Source organism: Furipterus horrens, unplaced genomic scaffold (assembly GCF_987537825.1).
Source record: "Furipterus horrens unplaced genomic scaffold, mFurHor1.1.pri manual_scaffold_3, whole genome shotgun sequence".
NCBI lineage: Eukaryota > Metazoa > Chordata > Mammalia > Chiroptera > Furipteridae > Furipterus > Furipterus horrens.
The window spans coordinates 167,490,037-167,514,145 of NW_028327173.1; the positions used below are offsets into that span (position 1 = coordinate 167,490,037).

The 24,109-nt window shown below is 54.8% G+C and overlaps 1 protein-coding gene across 2 annotated transcripts; it reads left to right on the forward strand.

Annotated features, from left to right (window-relative positions):
• Positions 1 to 1,013: 1,013 nt before the first annotated feature.
• Positions 1,014 to 22,845, forward strand: PLEKHO2 (pleckstrin homology domain containing O2). 2 transcript variants are annotated; one of them, XM_090270762.1, is made up of 6 exons: positions 1,014 to 1,155; positions 7,296 to 7,445; positions 12,015 to 12,131; positions 16,619 to 16,723; positions 18,231 to 18,329; positions 20,598 to 22,845. In XM_090270762.1, exons 1-6 carry the CDS (start codon positions 1,144 to 1,146, stop codon positions 21,606 to 21,608), a joined length of 1,494 nt encoding a protein of 497 aa, XP_090126888.1. In that variant the 5' UTR covers positions 1,014 to 1,143; the 3' UTR covers positions 21,609 to 22,845. The 2 variants fall into 2 exon arrangements, with proteins under 2 accessions (XP_090126888.1, XP_090126889.1); XM_090270763.1 differs by lacking the exon at positions 12,015 to 12,131.
• Positions 22,846 to 24,109: the final 1,264 nt, after the last annotated feature.

The following is a 24,109-nucleotide window of genomic DNA, read 5'->3' on the forward strand; positions in this document are numbered from 1 at the left end:
GGAGCCTGAGGGTCATCAGAAGGTAGTGAAAGGGGAGTTCTATCAACTGGTACAGCTGCTGCTACAGTAGCCAGAGCCAAAGGTCACCACTGGTCCTGCAGGCACTTAATTCTTCCTGCTGAGACACAGGGTGGGGGTGGGGGTAGACGGGCTGGAGAATGGGATGTAGCCCGTCTCTCTCCGGGTCTCTGTTTACAAAAAGTGTAAAATGAAGGTGCAAGGTATAACTAACACCATTCTCTGCTAGTCGCTACATTTCGCTCCCTCGCAAGATTGTCCAGGATGTAAGATTACCGCTGGATGGGATGGCCCTCAGATATTGGAACCAGAGAGGGAGGGGTACAATTCTGAGCAATGCCCAACGAAGGCTGGAGACGACTGCATTTGGGGAACCCTGAGAGCCAGGGGGAAAACCCCTCCCCCAAAGGGACTCTGGAGCCCAGCCCCCCAGCCCCAGGTCTTCCGGTTATATTACTCTTAGCATGGGACTCAAGTTCCAGGCCCGACCCTGTCAGGAGGTTCCAGGGAGAAGAGAACCAGGTCGTCGCCACTGCCCTGGCGTCGGGGAGGAAAAGAGAGGAGCCTCTCGGCGGCCACATCTCGGGCCGCCGAAGGCGGCTTGGCCCAGTCTGGCAACCCCAGCCCACTCGGGTCAGCAGACCTCAAAGCACAACCCGCCAGCGCTCAGGGAGCGAGCTCGGTCCTGCCCCACCCGGCCCCGCCCTCGGGCCCCGCCCGCAACCCTCTCCTCCGCCTCAGGCCGGAAACCCCCTCCCCTTTCCAGTCCCTCTCCCTCCGCAAGCCTGGGAAGCCTCTATCCGCGCGGGCCCTCCCTTTTTCCCCCAGACCCCCCACCGGCCCCGCCCGACTCCCGCCGCAGCCTGGACCCCGCCCCACACTCCGCTCGCAGCCCCAACCCGGGCCTCCAGGCCCGGCTCGTCCCGCCTCAGGCCCCGCCCCCAACCCCCGGAAGCCTCTCCCCGCCCCCGGCCCCGCCCCCCGAAGTTTCTTGGGCCCCGGGCGGCCGGTGGGACAGAGCGCTGAGAGCCGCCGCCCGGCGGGCGTGGATGGAGCTGGCGGAGCCCGCGCGGCGCTGCGAGTGAGCGGCGGAGCGGCCGATCGGTGGACCTCCGCGGACTCGCCATGGAGGAGGAGGTGAGGACCGGCTAGCCGGGGGGTCTGGGCTGGGGTCTTCGAGCCGCCTACGGCGGTTGGGGTCCCGGATTCAGGCCCCGGTTCCAGGCAGCCCTTCTCCCGCGGTCTAGGGACCCCGGCACACCTCCCCCCACCCCCATCCAGACAGAGACTGGACGGGGTAGGCAGGGGCGGGGGTGGGATTTCGTCCAGCACTTCAGCGACCCATCCTCCTTCATCATCTCTCTGGCTTCTCTCACCAACTTTGGGCATGTTATTGTTCCCACTGGACTGACGCGGAGACTGAGGCTCAGCTGAAAGTGGCCTAGGGTGCCTGGCTCGAACCCAGTTACCGCTGACTCCTGCCAGCCAGGTCGTCTTCAGGGGGGACAGCCTGTGCATTGTGTTGGGCGTGTCTGTGGTGGTGATGGTGGGGGTGGGGGGTCTGTAGGTCCTGGAGTCCGTCTCTGAAGGAATTTTGAGGCCCTATCTGGTGGCTAGAGGCCTGGAGAAGTTGCTCTTTCTCCGATGTATGAATCCCTGTGAGTTTCCTTTACCCCTCACCTACCCTAGATTGGCCTAGTAGGGGCTGATCCTAGCCTTGCCTTCCCCATGCCCTGGGTGGGGGTGGGGGGCTAGCCCCGGGAGGGAAGGAGCTGGGCAGCTGGACCACCAGTGCCTCTTCAGCCTCTCTCCCCTCCTAGGACCCTCTTGGTCTGGGTGGGGTCAGGCACTCTGTGACTCTTGCCCTTGACTTTCGAACTCAGTTTTCCCAGTAGCCCCCTCATCCAAGCACACAGCAAGCCTTAATATTTGCCTGTGGAATGAATAAATTAGAGGAGGGGCCTGCTGAATCTAGAGGACTTTGCTTCTTGTCCTCTGAGGATGGGTCAGCTTCTGTCCCTCCCAGACAAGGGGAAGGGTATACTGTCTGTGCCTGTGTGGATGGGGAGGAAGGATGAAGCCTTTGCTCTTGGGGCAGCCACCTGGGGAACCCTGAGTGGACCAGGCTGCCTGTGTCCCCATCAGTGCTCATTTCCCTACTTCCTGGGGCCACTGCTCAGGGGCAGCTAGGGTGTCAGGGTTCCCTCCAGGCCAGGCCCTGTGTTTCTGTGGGGTGGTAGATAAGTCACTTCCCCTCTCAGCCTGTGTTTCCTCTTCTCTGAAATACAGCGCCTGAGGGCCTCCTCCCTAAGCCCTGACAGTGTGGTTGTGGTCCATTCTCTCAGAGTGGGTAAGAAGCAAGGGGCAAAGTCAGTGCACTGTGATTTGCTTTGGTTTCTTGCTGACAGAGGTGGGGCGACCCTCCCCTACCCCAGGCCCCTGTTGTGAGGGCTGGCTGTGCCCTTTTCTCCTTCTCCCAGACGATGTGGGACAGGATTACTCCATCTTCTGATCCGCCCTGGCCCCAATTAAGGGAAGTTCTCCTGGGGCCTCCTGGGCCCATGGCATGCCTCCTGGCCAGCCCAGCCCCATATTCCCTCAGCCTCAGATTCTGAGTTTCTAACTTGACCACTTACTGAATGCACCAAAACTCCCCCATAGCTGGGTTGTCCAAGGTCTTGCTCACCTCTTCCCCACACAGCCAGGGGCTCCCTAATCCCTACATCCCCACTGGCATCCCTAACTTTTCCTCCCATTTCTTTTCCCACTCACTTCCACTTGTTTCTTTGGGTCTCAGTGTCCCATCTTTGTTTTTTCCCAAACCCCGCTTAGATCATAGTCACCTGCTCTCTCCCATGACCCCAGGCCGGCCTCATCATCTCACTCCCACATGGCTGCTTACAGCCCTCCCCCTAGCTTTGAGCTTCTCCCTGTGCCCCAGCCACCCTGGGGCTAAGCCCCCTCAGCCTCAGTGGCCTCCGCTGTGCAGTGGGTTGGTAGACCCTGTCAGGCTGAGGCTTGGTGAAGAAGTGCAGGTCTGGGCACTGGGCTCAAGGCCTCACTTCCCCATCTATAAAATGTGGGAGGTGGGCAATCCAGGAATGCAATCATATGTGCAGAAGCTTTGGAAACAGTAAAGATGAATGTAAGGTGGTATTGACACTGGAGTAAGGTGGAAACCCTGGACTCAGGCTTTTCTGTCTCTGCCCTGAGGTTCTACCCCCATCCTCTTAGTCATGCCTTTTCCTGGCTTGGCCTCCAGTGGCTCCAGGCTGCTCGGTTACCCTTTCCCATCTAGAGAGAGGCGGCAGGGCAGTGTCCAGTCCCAGGACTGGTTTTGTTATCTTGAGCGGATCTCTGGCCCTTTCTGGGCTGTACTTTCTCATTCTATAGTGAAGGAGTTGAAAGTGTAGGATCTGTGATGCCCTTTGTATCTTTCCTTCTCCTTCAGGCCAAGGTGTGTGTCTTCTTCCTTTTTCATAGTCCTACCCCAACCCTGCCTTTTGCAAGGGCTTCCTAAACTCACCACAGGCCCTTACTTATCCCATTAGAGCACTAGGACTGAGGTACCCCTCCAGGTAGGCACTATATCCCTCCCAACAGGCTGGGGCCCTCTCAGGCAGGGTCCGTGTTGCCCCCATCTGACTGGAAGTTCCCCCATGGCAGAGCCTGTGCTTCCTCTCTGATTGCCCCATCACAGGGCTCTAACACGGTGGGTTATTAGCAGAGTTTGGTCAAAGTATCACTGGGTTTAGTCAAAGGACCAAGATCATCATCTTAAGCTCTCTGTGATGTGAGGTGCCAATAAGTTTTCTTCTGCTGGTCTCTTGTCTGTCTGTCATGGCCTGTGTTGTGGCTTTCCACCTACTTACTCTCTTCTGTGTACAGGGTCAGGGTGACCTGGCATCTTTTTCTTTTTCTTTTTAACAGATGACCCAGAGACCTTCCCACCCTAGGCCAAGGGGAGCCTGGCTGGTGTGCATCAGAAGCTGCCCACAGTGGTCAGGGGAGGGCCTGAGTGAGGCTAGATGGGAGAGGAGAGGGTAAAACAGGAAGAACAGTGGTCAGCTGCTCAAAAAGAGGAGAGGAGGCTGAGAAACTGGGCTGAGCAGGACAAAACCTCCCCTATGAGCCTTGCCAAGGGGAAGGGCCACTTATTAAAACTTATTGGGGCACAGCCAGGCCCCCTCTGGGAGAATGTCTGAGGGGCAGGGAGAGAAGGTAGGCGAAGGGTGGCAGGTAAGCAGGACCTCCAGCCAGGCCACCCGTCAGGTGGCTGTTGCTGTGACCCTTCCCTGGGCTTTGGATCATGCCTCCAGCCCCTCCACTGCCCCATCCCAAAGTACCTTCTCCCCTCAGTGCCATCCTGGCCCCACCCATCCCTAAGGGCCTGGACTGGCTTCTCTAGCTAATCCTGCCATGCTATTCGCTGGGCACTGCTACACCCAGAGAACACAGTGGTCAAGGCACAAGTTTCCAGCTTTGCACCCTGGGAGCTTCCAGCTGGCAGGAAGTTTTCCCATGTCCAGCGGTGAGCCAGGCAGGGGAGGTCACAAGTAGAAGAGGTTTAGAAAGGGGTGTGAGATCCCATGGAGTAGCGGGTGGGGCCCTGAGAAGCAGGAGAGGAGCTTGGAGCTCAGAGGTGGGACACCCAGGCAGCAGCATCCCTACTGCCTAGTTTAAGAGAGACCCATAGATTTCAGACCTAGAATGTAGCCAACAGTACAGTAGGGCGTGATGTGCGAAATGTGGGGGTGGGGTTTCCCATTTCCCACTTCATCCCTTCCAGTCCTGGGAGCATGAGGCCCCTGTGGGTCACACAGCCCATGGGGCTGAACATACAGTCTCTGGTGACGTGGGAAGGGCAGTTGGGTGGATGATAGGATATGAGAGCCTCCCTCTTCTTGTAAAGGGCACTGAAGTCCCCTCTTCTCCTGGTCAGGGTGGCTCATACTGGCCTGTAGGCAAGCCTTCCACTTCCTCATTCCACCATCCGGGAAGACCACTTGGGACCATCTCACTTCCCCATTTTTCTTGTCATCTACAAGTTAGGGAGAGACCTTGAGGGGTACCTCACATTCCAAGGAACTCCTGGGGTATTAATACCCAGCATCTAAGCCCAGAAAGGGCCCTGTTCTAAATTCTGAGCAAGGCCCAGGAGGAGACGGTCCCTGAGAGTCAGAGGGAATGGCAGTGACAACAATAACAATAATAACAGCTATCATTTACTGGCTTTAGGCTGTCCTAGGCACTGCTTTATATGCCATATCTTTATTCGGCAGCAGACATTTACTGAGCACCTACTGTGTACCAGATATTGTCTAGGCACTGAGGGTATAGCACTAAGCAAAACAAAAAGCCCTGCCCTCATGGAGTTAAAATCTTTGCAACTTCTATTTATATCTCCATTTCACAGATGAAGAAACTGAGGCTTGGAGAGATGAGGTAACTTGCCTCTGGTCTGTGTGACTCGGGCTTCAAAGCTCAGATTCCCAACTGTCAGAGTGTGTAGTTCAGAGGGGTGGGCAGTACAGTGAGAAGCAGGATAGGGCTCCCCTGCCACGACAGACAGCAGGGAGGCCCTGCCCTACCCAGCCCCTGACAACTCACCACACTTCCATCTGCCTGGGCTTGTCCTTCCAAAGGCAGCTGTGGTCACAGGGCATCCCCTGGGGAGAGCTGTGTGCCTTTTAACTGGGGCCACTTTTTTGAGCTATATGTAAATTACAAAGTAGTCAAAATTAGTGCTAATTTCCTTCTGAGGGCCTCCAGATTCTGACATGCTCTTGATCTCTTCTGCTCCACCCTCCCCTTCACACTCACTATTGTAGGTACTAGTCACTGAAGCAAAGTGGTTAGCCAATTGGGTGTATTTTTATTTTCATTTCACAGATATTTCTTGAGCACCCATTATGTGTAATGGAACAGTGCTGGGTGCTAGAGACCAGAGGTGAATCAGGCCCCACCTGGTAGGCAGACATCTGGCACCCAACTCCCCAAGCAGGTAGCCTGGAGGCCCCAAGGGGGCTGCCATGTCTCAGAGGACTCTGGTCAAAGGCAGAGTCCTTGGAGCCCTCACCAGATAGGTTACTGCCCCAGAGTCCTGGATAGGGGGTTGGGGGAGGGCAGAGGAGCCTTCTTTTTGGGGGCAGAAGCAAGGGGCTTCAGAGGGTGTTTTTGTTTGTTTTTAAGCCTCACCCAAGGATATGTTTTTATTTTTATTTTTTATTTTTGAAGACTTTTTTTTTTCTTTTTTTTAGAGAGAGAGAGGAAGGAGGGAGAGGAACATCCATTGGTTGCCTCTCGCACACCCTGAACTGCGGACATGGCCTGCAACCCAGGCCTGTGCGCTGACCGGGAATTGAACCAGGCTGGCGCTCAGTCCACAGAGCCACACCAGCCAGGGCCTGAGGATGTTTTTAAATTCATTTTTGAGAGAGAGAAAGAGAAACATCGATGAAAACAGCAATCGGTGCCACAGTGGGGAGTACAGGATGATGCTCCAACCAACTGATCCACCCAGCCAGGGCCAGAGGGTGTTCTTTAGAAGAGCAGGGTCAGAGGGGCAGATTACCGTTCTACCTGCTTCTCTCATCCTCCTGATTCTGCTTAAATATTCTCTTCTCTGGGAGGCCTTCCTGGGCCAACTTACCTGAACCAGGTCCTGCACTGTCCTCTCTTACAACCCCCCCCCCAAGCCCCTTCACTGTTTTCTTTGTAGCGTTTCACACTTATTGATGTGTTTGTGTCTAGTGTTTATTTGTTCAGCTCTTCCTTCACCAAAGTGCCAGCCCTCTGAAGGCAGAGATCCATTGTTTCATTCCTTTCTGCCTCTTCCAGCACCGTGACTTTGCAGGTGCTCCATACAGCATGTGTTGGCTGGTTGAGTGAACACATGGCAGGCAGAACGGTGGAGCGGGAAGAACGTAGAGTCAGAGTCCCAGTTTGCATTCTGGCTCTGTACTTCCAGCTGTGTGACTCTGGCAAGATATCCCTCTCTGAGTTTGCTGTGACATGTAGATAACAGTGCCACTGCCTCGGAGGGTAGTTGTATGGGCTGAAGGAGACAATGTGTGAAAATGTAACATGGTGGCTGCTGCTAATATTGTTACTGCTATTGTTACTATGCTTCTAATTCTGGATTAAGAATATTTGCCTTTGGAGTTGTGGGGAAGCTCACACGGGAAGATATCAGTAGGTACCCAGCAGAGGGACATGTGTGGACTCTGTGACTCCATGGTGGCAGCCCTCATGGCATGTTTGGTGCTGTCTCACAGGGTGTGAAGGCAGGGGGCGAGAAGCCTCGGGGAGCACGGACAGCGGACAAAGCTGGCTGGATCAAGAAGAGCAGCGGGGGCCTCCTAGGGCTCTGGAAAGACCGCTATCTGCTCCTCTGCCAGGCCCAGCTGCTGGTCTACGAGAACGAGGTAAGCGCCTGGCTGACTCTGAGGTTGGATGTGCTGGGGTAGGGGGCAAAGTGAGGGCCGCCCACTCCAGCAGGTGGAATCCCAGAACTGAGACTGGAAGACCTGTTCCATATTTGCTATGCTATGCAACCTTGGGTGAGTACCCGATCTTCTCTGGGTGTCTGCGTCATGGGACGATACCGCTAGATGCTAGTCTAGGGCTCCTGGATGAGGGACTCTTTGAAATGTATGTGCATGAAGATCTGTTTCTTCTCAACTGTACACCTACACTGCAGCTCTCTAGCCCGGACTAGGTTCCACACATGTAAATATTCCTGAAAACTAAAGCCTGCTCCATTTATCAATGATAATAAAAATAATACTTACTGCTCACGTGTGTTTGGAGCTCTCATATGATACTCATGATAGTCCCATGAGGGCAGTCATCATGTAACATTTCTGCAGAGATGGATCCTCAGGCTGAGGATGGCCAAATGACTGGTCAGCATCTCAGTGAATGAGGGAGCCAGGTCTAGAACCAAAAGCAGTGCTCTTTCCACTGATGCCAGCAAGTTAACTCTACAGCTTATTTTTGGTGGAAGTCCTCAAAAGTGTATTGAATATTCTCTGCTTTCTTCAAAAGAAGGTACCAGCCTAAACAGTCTTTCCTTGAGGGCTCAGAGTCACTTATAATCAGACTGTACTTTTCATCCTTTCTTTCTCCTCTAACATTAAGCTGCCAGTTGCCACTTCTCCTATTCCTGTGCCTCTCACAGTCCTCACATCTTCTCACTGCAGGCTTGTGTCCCTTCTCATTTGAGCAGGCTGGGGTGTTAAGAGTTAACAAAGCTCTGGGTGAAGACCTGAGGAGCAAAGGTGGCTTTTACTTGTAAATGATGTTTGTGTTCTGGGGTTGAGGCTGTCAGAGGGCCCCTCAGCTGAAAATGGACTGTCACTGTGTGCCTTGACAGATGGAATACATGGGGAAGAGCTGGCCTGGCGGCAGAAAGGGCATCCTGCCTGTTCCTCATCAGCCTCTCTCAGCGTGCCTCAGGGTATCTTGGCAAACTCATAATCATCCCAGGCCAAGAGAGGCTGGGCATCCAGATCTCTGTGATTAAAGGAGCTACCCTTGAGAAGCACTTTGCCTTTCCTGCCCGAGGCCCAGGCTCATGGAGCTGGGGTGTCAGAGAAGCAGCTGGATGATTGGTGCATACAGCCCCCTAGATGTTCTGTACCACCACTCGCCCCGAATGACGATGTGCTGTGGGGTCTGCAACGGAGTGTTTTCATAAATAAAGGGTGTTGTCGGAGCTTCCTCCAGTCCTGACCGCCTAAGAGTTGAGCGACAGGCCCCTCAGCTGTTGGCCCGTCAGGCACTGCCAGACCTGTCTGGGCTGCCGCCACATCTGGCCACAGCTGGGAACAAGGAAGCGTTTCACATCCCCTAAACATGAAAAATCTAAATCAGCTTAAAAAAAAAAAAAAAATCACTATTAACAACCTCAGTGCAGCTTCAAGAACTCAGCCCTCAGAGGTGGGGAGCTTGGCCCAGGAGTAGGAATTGAGAAATGCTTATTAGTTCAATTCCTCTTTCTTGATGTAAGGGACGAGACTAGTGGGAATGGTTCTTGGCTGTTTCTTTGCTGTCATTGAGGCTGATATTCCAAAAATGCTGCCCCCGCCCAGCGCCTGCTGGTTTATCCATTTTTCTAAGCTGCAGATGAGCTGGGTGATTCAGCATTTCGGGTGGAGAGGAGACCCAGGTCAGGCAGCCGTGGAGAGCTGGGTGGTGGAGATGGACTGACTTCTTGTTTGGGTGGGTACTTGTCCAGTTGGGGGACATATGTGTACGTGGGGCAGGTGAGCTGCGCTTTCCGCAACTGGGGGTCCTTTTCCCAGCAGCTCCCTTCCTCTTGATGCCCAGTAAGTGGGGACTTACTGGGGTCTCTCTCTGTATCAGGCATTCAGGCCAGCAAACATATCACTCTTGAGGGCTACCCTTTGTAGGGCACTGTAGTGGGAACAGGAAGAAGAGAAGACATATGCAGCATAGGGTGGAGAGACATGGCCCAGCCGGGAGTTAGGACTGTCCTTCCCCATGGCAGGGTGACCCTAGCACCTAGTCTGGTGCCTGTACCTGGCAGGTGCTTCGTGGAGGGGGACCTCAAAGGAGGAAGGGAGCACCAAGGCTCGGGCTCCTGGGGTGACCAGTGGAGCTTCCTGGGCCAGGTGGATTTTACTATCCCTGTGTGTAGAGTGGAGAAACGTGAAAAGGATTGGAGAATAGGAGTTAGAAAGAGATGTGTAGAGGCAAAAATGGAAAAGCCACCTGATTGCATCTGGATGGAAAAAATTGGGCTGTCCTGGCCATCTGTTCCCCTTTCCCCAAGGGGCTAAGGAGAAGGTAAATCAGTAGTTATCACCTTAGCTGTACAGTCAGTCACCTGCATTGAAAAATGCTTTGGTATCTGGGCTTCACTCCACAGGGATCCTATGGCCTTGGTTACATTTGAGTCAGGCCTGCTCCCCACCTCCAGACTGTGAGCCCCGTGTCTCATGTGCACATTGATCTGAGATGTTGCCTGGACTTTGGGATTTTTAAAGGTCCCATTGCTACCAAGGTTGAGAACATCTCGTGCTGACTGGAGGTTCTCGAACTTTTATATACATCAGAATCAATGGGAGAGCTGTTAAAACTCAGACTTCCAGGCCCATTCCCCTAAGATGATGAATGATTCAGTAGTGATGGAGCCTGAGAATTTGCATTTCTAACAAGTTCTCAGGTTATGCTGCTGTTTCTGGAGCAGGTTCCACAGTTGGAAGACCACAGGTGCAGAGCAACTTGTTGCTAAGGCACTGACCAAACTTCTGCCCCTGGCTGGGAGGAAGCACTGGGCTGGGAAGAGCTCTGTCCTGGGATTCAGATGGTGTGGGCTTAAGTTTGGCCCAGCCCCTTATATTTGGGTCTGTGTTGCCCCTAGGGGAAAATTTTGCCTCCAAGCCTCATTCTCTTCCTGTATAAAATGAAGCAGATACTGGAACTCTAGGCTTTTAGGGTGATTGAGAAGCTCAGAAGAATCGGGGATGCAAAAATGCTAAGTGTCAGGGTTTTGTAGCACAGTTATCTTTTGGTATCCACAGGGGAGTGGATCCAGGACCCCTGTGGATATCCCAATCTGTGGATGCTCAAGCCCCTTATGCAAAATGGTGTAGTATTTGTATATAACCCACACATATCCTCTCATATACTTTAAATGATCTCTAGCTTACTTATAACACCTAATACAATATAAATGCTATGTAACTAACATGTAAATAGTTGTTTAGGGAATAATGGCAAGAAAGAAATGTCTGTACGTGTTCAGTAAAGAAGCAGCCATGGTAAGCCTAAGTACATAGTACATGTCAGCAACAATATAGCGTTTTTGTATTTTTGAGTGGAGGTTGGTTGACTCTGATGTGGAACCCAGGATAGAGAGGACTAAGTTATGTGTGGATTCCTGGAGGGAAATTGGGGCATTTCTTCTGCCAATATTTGAGTCACTGCACCCCAGATATTCTACCTAAAACTGCAGAGCACAGAAGGGGGTCCCTGGGTGGGTGCTCTTGCTGGCCCTCTGTGTGATATCCAGCAGCAAGAGTTTCCTTCACCTGCTGGCCAGTTTCCAGGGCAGAGCCTCCCCTGCTCCTGCCGACCCAGGGCCTGCTTGTTTCCCTGGAGTCTTCAGGGTGAGACTCTGCCACATCCAGGAGGTTGCTCCAGCTCCATCTTCCTGGAAGAGGAACCAATTGATCACCATAGAGGGAGGAGCTTGTCCCAGGCAGCTTGCTGGGGAGGCATCTGGTGGAGAAAACACGCAGGTGCCAGGGCTGGCAGGCAGGAAGGGAGTCTAGCCAGTGTCCAGGGGTGGCCTAGGAGGGGCTGACCACTGTCCTGGCCACTGGCCCTTCTACTGATGAGGCCTCAGGATGGCAGCCTGGGAGTGGGTGTCTTAAAGGAACCCTGGCACTCTCCATTGTGCTGGCCGTGGAGAGTGCCTCCCTTCCTAAGCCAAGGGCCAGCAGAGAAACATGCCGGTGAAGTGAACTCAGGATCACTGTGGTGAAGGCAGGGCATGCAGTCCCAGATGTGCCTTGTTCATGCTTCCCTCTGCAGCTCTGCCCGGAAAGCCTTTTCTTTTTTTTCTCTTCTGTGGCAACTTGCTCGCTCTTCCAGGCTGCCTTTTCCATACATCTCTGCCTAGTCTCAGGGCCTGCATGGACTCCCAGGCACCCTTTTCTAAGCCTCTCCAGGTTCCCCTGTTCTCTCCTTGACCTTAGGCACATTTGAGTCAGGCCCGCTCCCCACCTCCAGACTGTGAGCCCCGTATCTGGTATCTCATGTGCACAGTGAACCTTGAGGGTGTCCCTGCAGCCAGCACAGACTTGCTGGGGTCTGAATACCTCATCCTGGCAATTGACTGGTAGCCTGGGGTCCAGTGATGCCCCCACTGAGTGGGACCAGGGTCTGAGGCGAGGCCTGGGTGTTTGAGGCCCTGGGTGTGTCCGGCTTTCACCGTTTCATGTTCCCTCTGTGTCCTTCCCCAGGACGAGCAGAAGTGTGTGGAGACAGTGGAGCTGGGTAGCTATGAAAAGTGCCAGGACCTTCGTGCCCTCCTCAAGCGGAAACACCGATTTATCCTACTTCGATCCCCAGGGAACAAGGTAGGGCTGTGCCTGCTGTGGCCTGACCTTCCTCCAGGCTGGGGTCTGCTGGGGAACATCGTCCCTGGGGGCTCTCCAAGACAGACGGGGACCCTGGAGGAAGCCCACACACTCTCAGGAGCCTGCCTGAGGCTTAAATCTGGGGCCGCCACAAGTTGGATCTTTTGCTCATTTTGTCTTGGAGTCTTCCTAGCCCCTGGTTGATAGGAATGCACTTAGGGCTCTGCTGAGAGCTCTGTTCCCCTCTCTCCTTCTAGGCTCTGGGGCCTCCTTCTCAAGCTGTAGTTGGAAAGTAGCCTTTGGGAGGTGGGGCCCTTGGCCTTCTCCCACACTCGGGACACAGGAGGCTGGGACTGAGGCAGGAAAACTAGGGGCGAGGCCTTCATCCCACCGGGCCTCTGATTGTGGTGTAGTCTGGGCCTGAGGGCAAGGTGTGGCCTCCCGTTATCCCAGGCTCTCCTGGGTGGGCCCTCTGTCCTAGACTCAGCTCTGAGATATGCAGCCTCCCAGCTTTCCTCCCCTTGCACTTTCTTTTCTTGGCTAATGCTGGAGAAAGTCTTTTGCCTGAGAGACTCTTTCCCTGGGACATGCTGTGTGTGCAGATGAAGTTTGTGTTTGTACCACATGTCTCTGGCAGGGAGTCCGGGTGAGCGTTGACACATGGTGTAGTTGCACAGATGTCAGGAGGGAGTCAGATTGGAGGCCGGCGTGTACATACAGCACCTCTCGCCAGCTCTCACCCATCTGCAGCTAGGTCACGCCTCTCCCAACCTCTGCACATCATGTGGAGCCTCCTCGAGTGGGGCTGAGTCACAGAAGCTGGGGGGTGGGGAGCTGGTCTGGTCTGGGCCTGCTGGAGTCCATTCTGTTTCTCTCCCAGCTTTCAGGGCCAGAAGCACAGTCCGCAGTGGCTCTGGGCCTTGGAGGAGACCGTGCTGTTTTACTCACTAACACTTTGTCCTGCTCTGCCCTGGGTAGGGGCAAAGAAGCAACTGCAGGTCTCTGACCCTGGGATTGGGGGTGAGCCCAAGGTGGAGGGGGGCTGGGCGCAGGCTTCATTTGACATCTGCTACTTAGGGCTCTTTGAAGAGAGCCATATTTTGATCTTTCATGCCTGGAGCCCCTACCCTGTTCTGGAGGTTTGCTTTCTCTCTGGCAGACGCTATATTTGTGTATGTGTGTTTGAGAGATGTAGAGAGTTCATTATGCATGAAGGTCTGTACCTCTGTATCCGGCAGGTGTGTGTATGCCTCTTTATGTGCAGGTGTGTGTTCACCTGGCCACAATCTGGGTCTTTGTGTGTCTCTTGGTGAGCTTGTGTGGATGTGGAGCGGAGGGGGCCTTGCTTCTGTCCTCTCTCAGTACTGTGCACTCCCCTTGTTTCTCCTGTTCTGAAAATCAGCTCATGGTGGGATAGGTGGGTCAGGCCCAGTGCAGGGTGAGAAATCACCCTCAGGGAGGCCTGTTTGTGCAGCTACATTCTCACCTGCTTCAGCCAGCACCCTTTGTTCCATTCCCCAATTCTTCAGAGCTAGGTTGGCTCTGGGTGACTCTGGGAACAGGATGATCAGCCCAGCAGTGGGCTATGGAGCAATCTGTGGGGGCTGCAGAACAGTGCATCCTGATCCAGCTCAAGGCCCTCTGACCCTTGCCACCCCCAGAGCTCAGGGAGAGTGGGAGTTCTCCAGAGGGCGCATGGGGACCGCCCACAGTACCACATCCCCCACATCCTCTCAGCCTCCTTTCCTATCACCCTGGGTGTTCCCCGTCCTCAGCGAAGCTGCCCGCTGGCTGGGAGGTCACATGACCCCGGCTGTCTGGTCCTGAGGCCGCCTGTTTTTTCCTTCTAATCAAATAAACAAAGACTCCAGTGTCTTGCATGCTCCTCTTCCCCCTGCCTCCCATCCCCACGCCCCTGCCATGAGGTCACAGGCAGATGCTGCCAGGAAGCAGGGTGGCCTCTGTTGAGCCATGCTGCCCTGCTGGTCTCAGCCAGCTTGGCCCTTTCCTTTTCCCTGCCTTCTCTCCCCCTCCCACTTTTTCCCCTTCTGCCATTTTGTACTCCCTCCTTCCCCAGGCTGTGTTGGCCTATTCTGTGACCAGACCTGTTAGCTTCTAACTTCCTCACAGGGCCTTTGGCCCTGGAGTTTCTTGGAAGGACTTGGGCAGGGACCTATATAGCCTGTGGCTCTTCAGGACATGAAGGTGGGGCTGGGGCAGGAGGAGCAACTTCTTGGTATTCTGCTCATCCCTGTTCTGATCACCCTTGTGGGATGCCTGGCTCATTCATTCAGCCAGGATCATAGGGTTCCTGAGTGTGGGGCTGGGCCCCAGTGAAACTGTATTCTCTCTCCTAGGGGAACCCATTGATCAACACTCTCCCCCTAGCCTGCCTTAGGTGGGCTGGCCAGTGGGGAAGGCTGCAGTTTGGGTTGAGCCAGTGGTTCTCTGCTCGTCTCATTGAGGCCCTAAGCATGCGGGCAGATGAGACTAGAACTCAGTGATCTTGACTCTCAGGCCAGTGCTCTTTATCTGCCCCACTGTTGCTGCCTCTATTGTTGAGTTCAAGTACATGCCTCTCAAGCTCTTTGGGATGCTAAGTCCTGCACCAGATTGGGGCCCCACCAGCTTAGGGCCTGAAAGCAGGAACAGCAGCTGGGCTCAGAGGAGCTGGCTCTGGTCCACCTTCTCACAACCCCATCATAGGACTGGGTGGGCCCTTGCAGAGCCCGAATGCAATGCTGACCCTCCCTGAGCTCCCAGCAGCCCTGATGGCTGGGCTAACAGGCTGTTGCCAAGGTGCCCTGGGGTTTCTGACTTAACTGCAGATCTGCTGCCAGGATCGAATTTACCCTGGTCATGCAAATGAGCATTTGGCTGTGCCTGGCATAGGGAGGTGGGTGGGACCCAGGGCCCGTATGAGGAGGAGCAGGAGGCAGCCAGGAGGAAATTATATAACTAGGATGCTGAGGGGCCAGGCGGACTTTGGTGTTACATAACTGGGAGAGTGGCGGGAAGGAAGGCGCTATCGCCAGGGCAGGGGGATGGGGAGGCTGGTGACACTCAGATAAAGAACTAGGGCATCTTTAGGTCAGAGAGTGGGCAGTGGCCCAAAAACAGGGCAAGGAAAGGAACCTTGGGCTAGTTCATTCATTTATTGGCACATTCATTAAGTAACTATTTACTGTGTACCCACTATGCGCCAGGCCCTGGCTTTCATCAGGTTAAATTCCCTCAGCATTTTTCCAGATGAGGAAATGGGCTGTTTTGTCCAGAGGAAGGCCATGGTGATAATTTCTACTACTGAGCACTCTGTGCCCAACTCCAGATATAACACTTCATTTTTATTTTTATTTATTGATTGATTTTTAGAGCTAGGAATGAAGAAGGAGGGGATAGAGAAAGAGAGGTTGGTTTGTTGTTCCACCTATTTATGCATTCACTGGTTGGTTTCTGTATGTGCCCTGACCGGGGATCGAACCCACAAACTTGGTGTATTGGGACAATGGTCCAACCAACTGAGCTACCCAGCCAGGACCCAGATTTAACACTTTAAATACATCAGTGACCTTCACAAGCTCCACGAGGCAGGTCATGGTGGTGGTCTCCTTTTACAGATGAGGTAACTGAGACTCAAGGTCAGCCAGCTGTAAATGGTGGTCTGTCTAGCTTAGAGGCCCTGTTGCTATGTTCACCACCCAAAGTGGCCTCTCAGTTTGCATGGCCTCACTCTTTCCATTATTCCCTGTCTGGCCTTGGGGTCTGGTAGGGAGAGGGCTCTCTGAGCTGCCCTCTGATTCTTATATAGGAGCTCAGTGCTCCTGCCCGAGATGGGAAGGGACCTGTGGGGTGGGGTGGCATGGGGTATGGAGTTAGGAACTATGGAATTACTTTAGGCCACTTTGGCCAAATCTCATCCCATCTTGTGAGCCTCTGTTTCCTCATCTATATAATGAAGGGGTTGGAATTGACCTTCAATACCTTTTCTCTCTTATGGTCTATAATTCAAGGCCAGAAAGGAGACCCTGGGACTTTTTCACTTGGGGCCCAGACTTGGTATGGGGCCCACTGTGGAGCTGATAGTAGTCCTGGTTCCGGTGGGTCTTTACCAACGGACACACCTCATGCCTGTCACCTCTGTCACCTCAGTCCCAGAAGACTAGGACTACTCCTCCTTTAGGGAAAATGTAGCCCAGAGGTCAGGCACTCACATGGAACAAGACCAGATCTGAACTCTTTTCACAGAGCAAGGCTGATTCTAATCTCAATCTCTGACAACCCCACCCAGGGAGAGAGCCCCTTTTCTGCTGGATCTTCCCTCCCTTCCCCTGATGCCCCAGTCAGACCTGCTGTAGGGGTCATTTTGGTTTGCTCCTGGCCAGCTGTTCCACAACCAACTTTGGGATCTGGGGTGGGAAGCTTCCTTAAGACCCCAAGTGTGAGCCTGGTTAAACATCTGCCATCTATTCTACCCATGTACCCTGCAGGTCAGCGACATCAAATTCCAAGCACCCAGTGGGGAGGAGAAGGAATCCTGGATCAAAGCCCTCAATGAAGGGATCAACCGAGGCAAGAACAAGGCTTTTGATGAGGTGCGATGAAGCCCTGTGGACAGCTCTGTGTCCCCTTCCCCACCATGTGTGAGCTCAGAGAGGACCTGGCCCCACCTTAGCCCAGATAGCCCCTGATATGTCACTGAAACCAACACTCGGCACCTCACTTAATCCTCACAACACCCCTCAAAGTAGGTGGTAGCGTTCCCACTTTACAGATGAAGGAACTGAGATGTAAGGAAATTAAAAGACTTGTTTAAAATGGAAAGGGTAAGTGGTGGGATAGAATTTAACTGGTTGCAGCCATGTGTCCTCTCTAGCATTAGCTGGAAAGAGCAGGTGGGCCTAGGCCAGGGAGGCTGGAGGATGAGCTGGGAGCCAGAAAGCTCGCTTTTCAGTTTGGCCATGCAGTCAAAGCCAGGCTGGCTCTAGCCCTGGGCCTCCTTATCTGTCTGCAGTGGCCGCCCGTCCCCCTGTGCTGTAATGGTGATGGTGGCAACAGTGGCTACAGTCAGGCAAGGTGTCCCCTGGGGCCAGATCTCTTAGGGAGGATTATCTTTGACACCATGGATTTATAGCTATTTGGGCTACAGTGGACCTGGAGGCCCCCTGAGGTGACCCTTGGACTGTAGAACTCTGAGACCCAAGGGGAGCAAATCTTCCCAAGGCTCTTGACTTAGAGCCATGGCTCCTATGCCTGTCTTATATGACTGTCATGCTCAGTGCTTCACTAGCTGGGGGAAGATTCATTCCCTTTTTTGTGGGACAGGGGTGATGGAACATATTTTGGGTGTTGGAGCCACAGGAACGTGGGCAGGGCCTCAGCCCACAGTGTTAACAGAGCAGGGTCAGCTCCTCCACTGAGGAACAGAGACAGTTGAACCCCCAGGTGACCTGAGCTCTGAGCCTGACCTGTGGGCTGGACAGTCTTAGCCCCACCCCCATCACAGGGACAGGCTGCTGCGGGGTTCAGAGTCTGGATTCCCTCCCTATGCGGATCTTACTCTGTGGCTTCCTGGGCTACTCTCACCCCTTTTTCTTGCCCTCAGAGAGGAGATGCTGCCCTCTCACTACTCTGATCCAAGAGGCAGAGGCCCTGTTCTTTCTGGGACTATCCCCGGGGTCCTAGGCGAGTGGCTGGGGCCAGGGCAAGGCCTGTTCTGGAAGCAGGTACCAGGGGACCATGGGCTATCTTCTCCCCCTCCCCCAGCTAAACCTAAAAGCAGCCTCAGGGCTACTTCTGTACTTGTGTAGACTGAGGGTCAAGGGTTGACAGCCCATGTTCAGGCAGGAAGACTGAGGCAAAGAGGGCAGCTACAAAGGGAGCGAGAGCCCCAGATTGCAGAGAGAGGACAAAGGCAGGGTAGAAATGGAGAAAAGCAGAGGTCAGGACATGGAGGGATGCTTCAGAGAGAGGCAGCAGTGGGGCTCTTGACCCTGTGAAGTGAGGATATGGGTACAGACTCTGACTTTGAGTTAATACCTGGGCATTTCCTTCTCTCCCCAAGGCCTGGTGGGGACTGACCTGCTTCCCTCTCCTTCCCAGGTAAAGGTGGACAAGAGCTGTGCCCTGGAGCATGTGACTCGGGACCGAGTGCGTGGGGGCCAGCGGCGCCGGCCACCTACAAGGATCCACCTGAAGGAGGTAAGACTTGACCTCCAGAGTGGACAGATGGGAGGTCAGCTGAGCCTGGGTCTGCAGCTCCTTAGGATGGCAGCCAGGCTTGGGGACCCCTTTTCCTGAGGACTTCTGGAGCTGGGGCTTCCTGAGTGGCGTGTGGGGTTCTGTGTGGAGGCACGTGTGTTAGGTGTGTTGAGGGTGTAGATGTGCCTGCTGCCATGGTTGAGTCCACATACTGGCCTTCGCCAGAGCTGATACCTGAAACTGAAACCCCCGAGGCTAGTCTGTGTCTCTGAGCTCAACTTCCATCTGGAGCAAAGACATGCTCTGACCAGAACTGAGTCTAATTTTTGTGCAGAGGATGGCTCTGGGAGGCTGGGGCGGGAGGGACCTCGGAGGACCCACTGCCACTTGAGCTGACCCTTGAAGGACTGGAGGGGTTTCTGTTGGCGGGTGTGGTGTGAGGGAGGTGCCGGGGGAGGGAATGGTGTGAGCTGAGGTGTGAGACAGGAGGGTTCAAGGTGTGCCAAGTGCCTTTGGAGATCTGTAGGCAAGGTGGAGCTAGGGGTAGGAAATTTTGGAGACCTTGAATGCCGGAAGTGAGGACTGGGTGTATGGGAGGGTGTATTCCAGAGGTCAGTTTGAGGCCCAGGGTAGGGTGGGTTGGGTTGAGGGAGGGAAAGGCAGGGGACCAGGAAGAAGGTAAGCAGTGGGATCTCTGGGCTTCCAGAGGGGTTGAAAAGGGAGGGGCCAGTGGGAGAGAGACTGGAAAGCAAGTCACCTGGGCTTGTGATTGACTGTAGGGTTTGGGGAGGCGAACTGTACAGAGAGGGAGGATTGTCAGGGGCCTCCAAGTCTGGAGGCTGGGCAGTTAGAGGCCCTGGGCACAGGGAATTTGGGAGGAGGTATGGGCAAGGGGAGGGGTAGGTGAGGAGCCCCTTTCAGACCAATGTTGCTGATGGTGAAGGTAGAGATCTTGGAGGCCAGGAAAGAACCTCAGCAAATGCGACATTTGGGGAATGGGGACGGCGGGGGCAGTAGAGAGTCAAGGAAGAGGAGGCCAGAGAGGTGAATGGCACATCTAGGGAGAGAAGGGCACAGGACCTAGGGGTCATCAGCCGGTGGGCAGCCACAAGTCACACAGGCAGGTGCTGATGTTTACAGCATGTTTTCTCAGAAGAGTCAGCTTAGGACTGTCATAGGGTTCAGAGCTGAGGGTGCTGGAGGGGGTGGCCACAGGAGGAAAGAGGGAGAAGGGAAAGGTCAAGGTCATTGGAGTGTTGGTTTTGAGGTGAGTCAGCCTGTTCACGTCTGTCAGCTGAGGGGGAAAGTCTGCAGAGAGAACAACTGAAATCACACGAGAGGAAAGGGACGCCTGAGTGGGAGGTCTAGGAGGTGCTGGGAGGGCCTGCCTTGGAGGGGAGACCCTCTGAGAATTCAGGGAGGGACGGTCACCCCAGTGCTGAGCGTGTGTGAGCCAGGTCACCTGTGTGCCTGTAAAAGGGAGTGAGGGTCCCAGCCAGGAGCCTCACCTTCTGAGGGACCTGGGAAGAGGCCTACTGCTCAGCCCTGCTCCAGGGCCTGAGGCTCCTTGGGAGGGTCCCCATGACCCTGTGCGGCTGCTGTGTGTCCCTGTGGATCCCTGGGGCCAGGTTGGGGACAGCTGTCTGCCTGGTGCAGCTGTTCCCCTCTGGCAGTCAGCTGTGGTCTGGGGCTGCCTGTGTCTGGGGCTGTATCTGACCGTATGAGGAGAGTGGGCACAAGCTGCTGAGCAGCTGGGCAGGCCAGGGCTGGAGAGATCTGGGCCAGCGGGCTGGGTGTGGGGCTGGCAGAGCGGACAGAGGTCTCCTGGGAGGGCAAGCAGAAATGAGTGGACGCAAGACCATTCGGGAGACCTATATTGAGTCCTGGTCCTGTGCCTACTGGCCATGGGAACCCAGATGGGTGGTCTCAGAGAAGGGATATTCTCAAGGCCATATAGCCAGGAAGGGTTAGAAACAGGGCTGGAACCATGTCCCCTGCTGCCCAGGCCAGAACATTTGCCACTAAAAAGAACGGCCTCTTTCCCTGGCTGGAACAGGCCAGGCTGGGGCTCTGGAAGGACAGTGTGACTTTGACTTCCTGGCCTGTGACTCTAAAACGGGGGATTCTGTCTGGGAGGGCGGAGAGGATTCATTAGAGGGCATGGAGAGGGGGGCACTGGGGGTCTGGGTGGCCTGGGTGAGAGTGCTTTAGTACCCCTGTAGGTGGGCATTACATCTAAGATGATGCCCTTATGCTGCCCCCCACCAGGTAGCCAGCGCAGCTTCTGATGGACTCACACGCCTGGACCTCGATGTTCTGGACAGCAGACCACCCGCCTTTGTCCCCAGCAGTGATGTCAGTCCGGCCCAGCCCCGGGAGATTCTCCGGCCCCTCCTGCCTCCTACCAAGCCATCCCTAGCAACCGAGATGACCATTCCTGGTGACAGAGTGGAAACCCCTGTCGGGGAGAGAGCCCCCACCCCTGTCTCAGCAGGCACTGAGGCCCACCCTGAGAGCCAAGAGGACTCCGAAACCGCAGTGGGGAAGGACAGTTCCTCTGAACAGCTCCCCAAGGCCCTGCCTGACAAACTGATGGTCAGCTGGGAGAACCCCGGCCCTGAGGAGCTCCCTGACCCTGAGAGTGCAGAGCCACCCCGGGTGCCCTCTTCTGAGACTTCTGAGGCTTCCAAGGAGGGCGGGAAGCCCCCTACACCCCCACCTAAGATCTTATCGAAGAAACTGAGAGCCTCCATGAGTCGGGTGGAGGCTTTAGGGTCAACCCAGAGTCCTGGCGCCTCTGAGACCTCAGCCCCAGGCCCAGCACAGGTCTCAGTGAATGGTATGGATGACAGTCCTGAGCCTGTCAAGCCATCCCAGGCTGCAGATACCCCAGGAACTCCCCCAAAGAATGCAGCAACGTCTACAGCACTGTTCCCAAGGGACCTGTCACCTCAATTCCATTCCCGCTGCTCCTCTATGGGGGACCTGCTTGGGGAAGGCCCCCGACGTCCACAGCAACCTAGGGAACGGCTGTACCGGGCCCAGCTGGAGGTGCAGGTGGCCTCAGAACAGACTGAGAAACTGTTGAACAAGGTGCTGGGCAGTGAGCCGGCCCCAGTGAGTGCTGAGACATTGCTCAGCCAGGCTATGGAGCAGCTGAGGCAGGCCACCCAGGTCCTGCAGGAAATCCGAGACCTAGGAGAGCTGAGCCAGGAAGCACCTGGGCTGCGGGAGAAGCAGAAGGAGCTGGTGACCCTCTACAGGAGAAGTGCACCCTAGTGCCTGCCCAGCCAGGGCATGGTCCCTCTGGGCTGGCCCAACGCATCAAAGCCGAGCCCTATCCAGAAATGTGCTTCTGCTCAGGCTGTTGAAAGGCCATCGGACGTGTCAGGGTTTGGCCAGGACCTACAGAGGCTCCTGGTTTATCCTTCCTGCCCTGCCTTGGCCAGTAGTGCCAGGTACCACCCAGGGCCACTGTCTGGTTGTCTGGCCTGGCCTCTGGGCTCTGGCTTGGGCTGGGAGCACACACTCAGGACTTCTGTGCTTGTGTGATTGTTCCAAATGGCTCCAGGGCCATGGCAAAGCACTGGGGGTTCTGGGGGTGGCATCACCTCTGCTCCGCTCACGCCAGTAGTTTACATTCCTGACTCCTGAATAGAGCACAGCGGAGCCCCCCACAGCTTCTATGTCCAGATATCCCCAGGCAGAGACCCTCAATGCAAAGGCAGCTTCAATTCATGACCAACCCTCCCACCCACCTATCCCTAGTAGCTGCTGAGACCCTGGGTCTCATCTGAGACCTGGGGCCCAGCTATGGCCTCTGGAGGCAGGAAGGAGGAATCTGTGAGAAAGCCACTTGCTGTGTGGCCCCTCTCTGGGCCTTCCTGTTCTGTGGGCCTTGCCCTCTGGTGAGCTGTGACTGGAGGATTCCAGGGTGGAGGAGGAACTTGAAAGGTCTCCTAGTCTAGTCCCCAGTCTAGGCCCTGCCTCACAGCTGGTGTCCAGCCTTGCACATCCCTATAGAGGTGAACTCCAGGAGGGCCCGACGTCAACATCAGAGGGTCCTGTACGTAATTCATTATAAATTAACTTTCAGAAGAGAAGCTGCCCCAACTTCTGTTGCCTCCCCAGATGGAATTCATATCTGGGTCTCTGCTCTTCCTCCACAACCCAGAAAGGTCCAGTATGCTAGCGAAGGGGGATTTTGGACCGTGAAATCACATCATCCTTCTCCCCACTTCCCCTCACTCCTCTGGCTCAGGCCCTAGACAGACTGCTCCTCTGAAACTTCCTAGTGGAAGGAGCATTTTCTCCTGGCCTGGGCCTCTCTCCCTAGCTCCTCGCCTCACCCCTTCCCACCATCCCTGGCTCCCAGTGCCTGTCCTGCCTCCGTCCTGCCATAGCATCTGGACTGAGGAGCCGAGCCTGTAGGTGCAGAGCCCCTGAGGGCTGTAGCCGCTCCCCCCTGGGGTCTGTGGGAATGGGAGCAGCTCCTGACAGGCTGGCCGGGGGTGGGGTGGGGGGGTTCCCGCATGTGCACTTTTGTTTACTGAGAGGTGGGTCACAGCTATGCGCTCTGGCCTTTCTGCCCACTGCCCCACCCCCGCCACCAGCTGTGCCCACTGAGGCCTGCCAGTGCAGAGTGATGCCTTTTTACTTCTACTTTGTTCTTGAGGGTGGTAGCCAAGCATCAGGAGGAACAGACCAATGTCCACTTTGCAGCCTGTACTGGGCAGGCGTGGGTGTGAGCAGCAATGCTGTGGCTCGTGAGTCCCCATGGGTCTCCCCAAATAACACTCCTTGGGTACACTAGGCTCCCATGCCACAGTCTGCCTGTCCATCTGTCTCCAGTATGAAAGCAAGGATGTCCTCAAGTGCCCACAATCGCGTGGCTCCAGCAGTCCTGCTCTCTGAGGGCTGCTGGGGCTTTAGCCAAGCAGCCTGCTTTCAGGGACTAGAGCCTCCATTTCCTCCTCTGACAAGTAACCAGGCTGAGGGAGTAGCTCTGGGGCAATCTCAGTACCCTAATGCCATTGGTTCTTACAGGGTTTCCGTGCCCGGGTGGCCTGGACCCCAAGAGGGAAGCCAGCTTCCAGGGGGTCAGGGAGGAGGATGGGAAATAGGCAATGGCTGCCTTGCCTGCCTCCTGGAGGATGGCATCCCATGTTTTCTGCTTATAAGCGCCTTTCTTAAAGTTTGGCAATAAATCCCTTTTTATGGAACTTTTCTGCTGCAAGTCTGTTTGTTGGTGTGGGGCCAGCTCCAGGGCTGACATCAAGGAAGCAGGGGGTAGGCGGTTGGTCAATGGCCTTACTGGTCCTCCCAACCCTGTTCTAGGGCATCTTCCCGTAGGCTGAGCTGGGGCATTGCCCTCCTACGGTGATCCATCTTTGCTAAACTCAGCCAGGCGCCCAACTGCACCCCCACACACATTTATACAGACTGGGGGCTGTCATAACAAACGATGCTTTTCAATTTTTAAGAGTTTTATTTGGAAATAATTTCAAGCAGAAAAGTTGCAAGAATAAGAATAGCACAAAGAACACCCTTATACTCTTTACCCAGATTGACCCCATTAGCTTATCTTTTGAGGGCTCTCTCTTTAACATACACACAATTTTTTTTCTGAATCATTGGCAAGTTAGTTATGGTCCCTTACCCCTGAAGACTTCAGTGTGTATTCCCTAAAAATAAGTATATTCTCTTAATGTAACTGTAGTACAGTTATCAACTTCAGAAAATTTAACACTGATATAATAGTTACATTGGAATAGTTTGTA

What these genes read in the sequence shown, in the direction of transcription:
- PLEKHO2 (XM_090270762.1), top strand. An exon ending in TTCGATCCCCAGGGAACAAG is followed by an intron (nt 12,132 to 16,618) that starts GTAGGGCTGTGC and finishes TGTACCCTGCAG; the next exon opens with GTCAGCGACATCAAATTCCA. An exon ending in CAAGGATCCACCTGAAGGAG is followed by an intron (nt 18,330 to 20,597) that starts GTAAGACTTGAC and finishes GCCCCCCACCAG; the next exon opens with GTAGCCAGCGCAGCTTCTGA.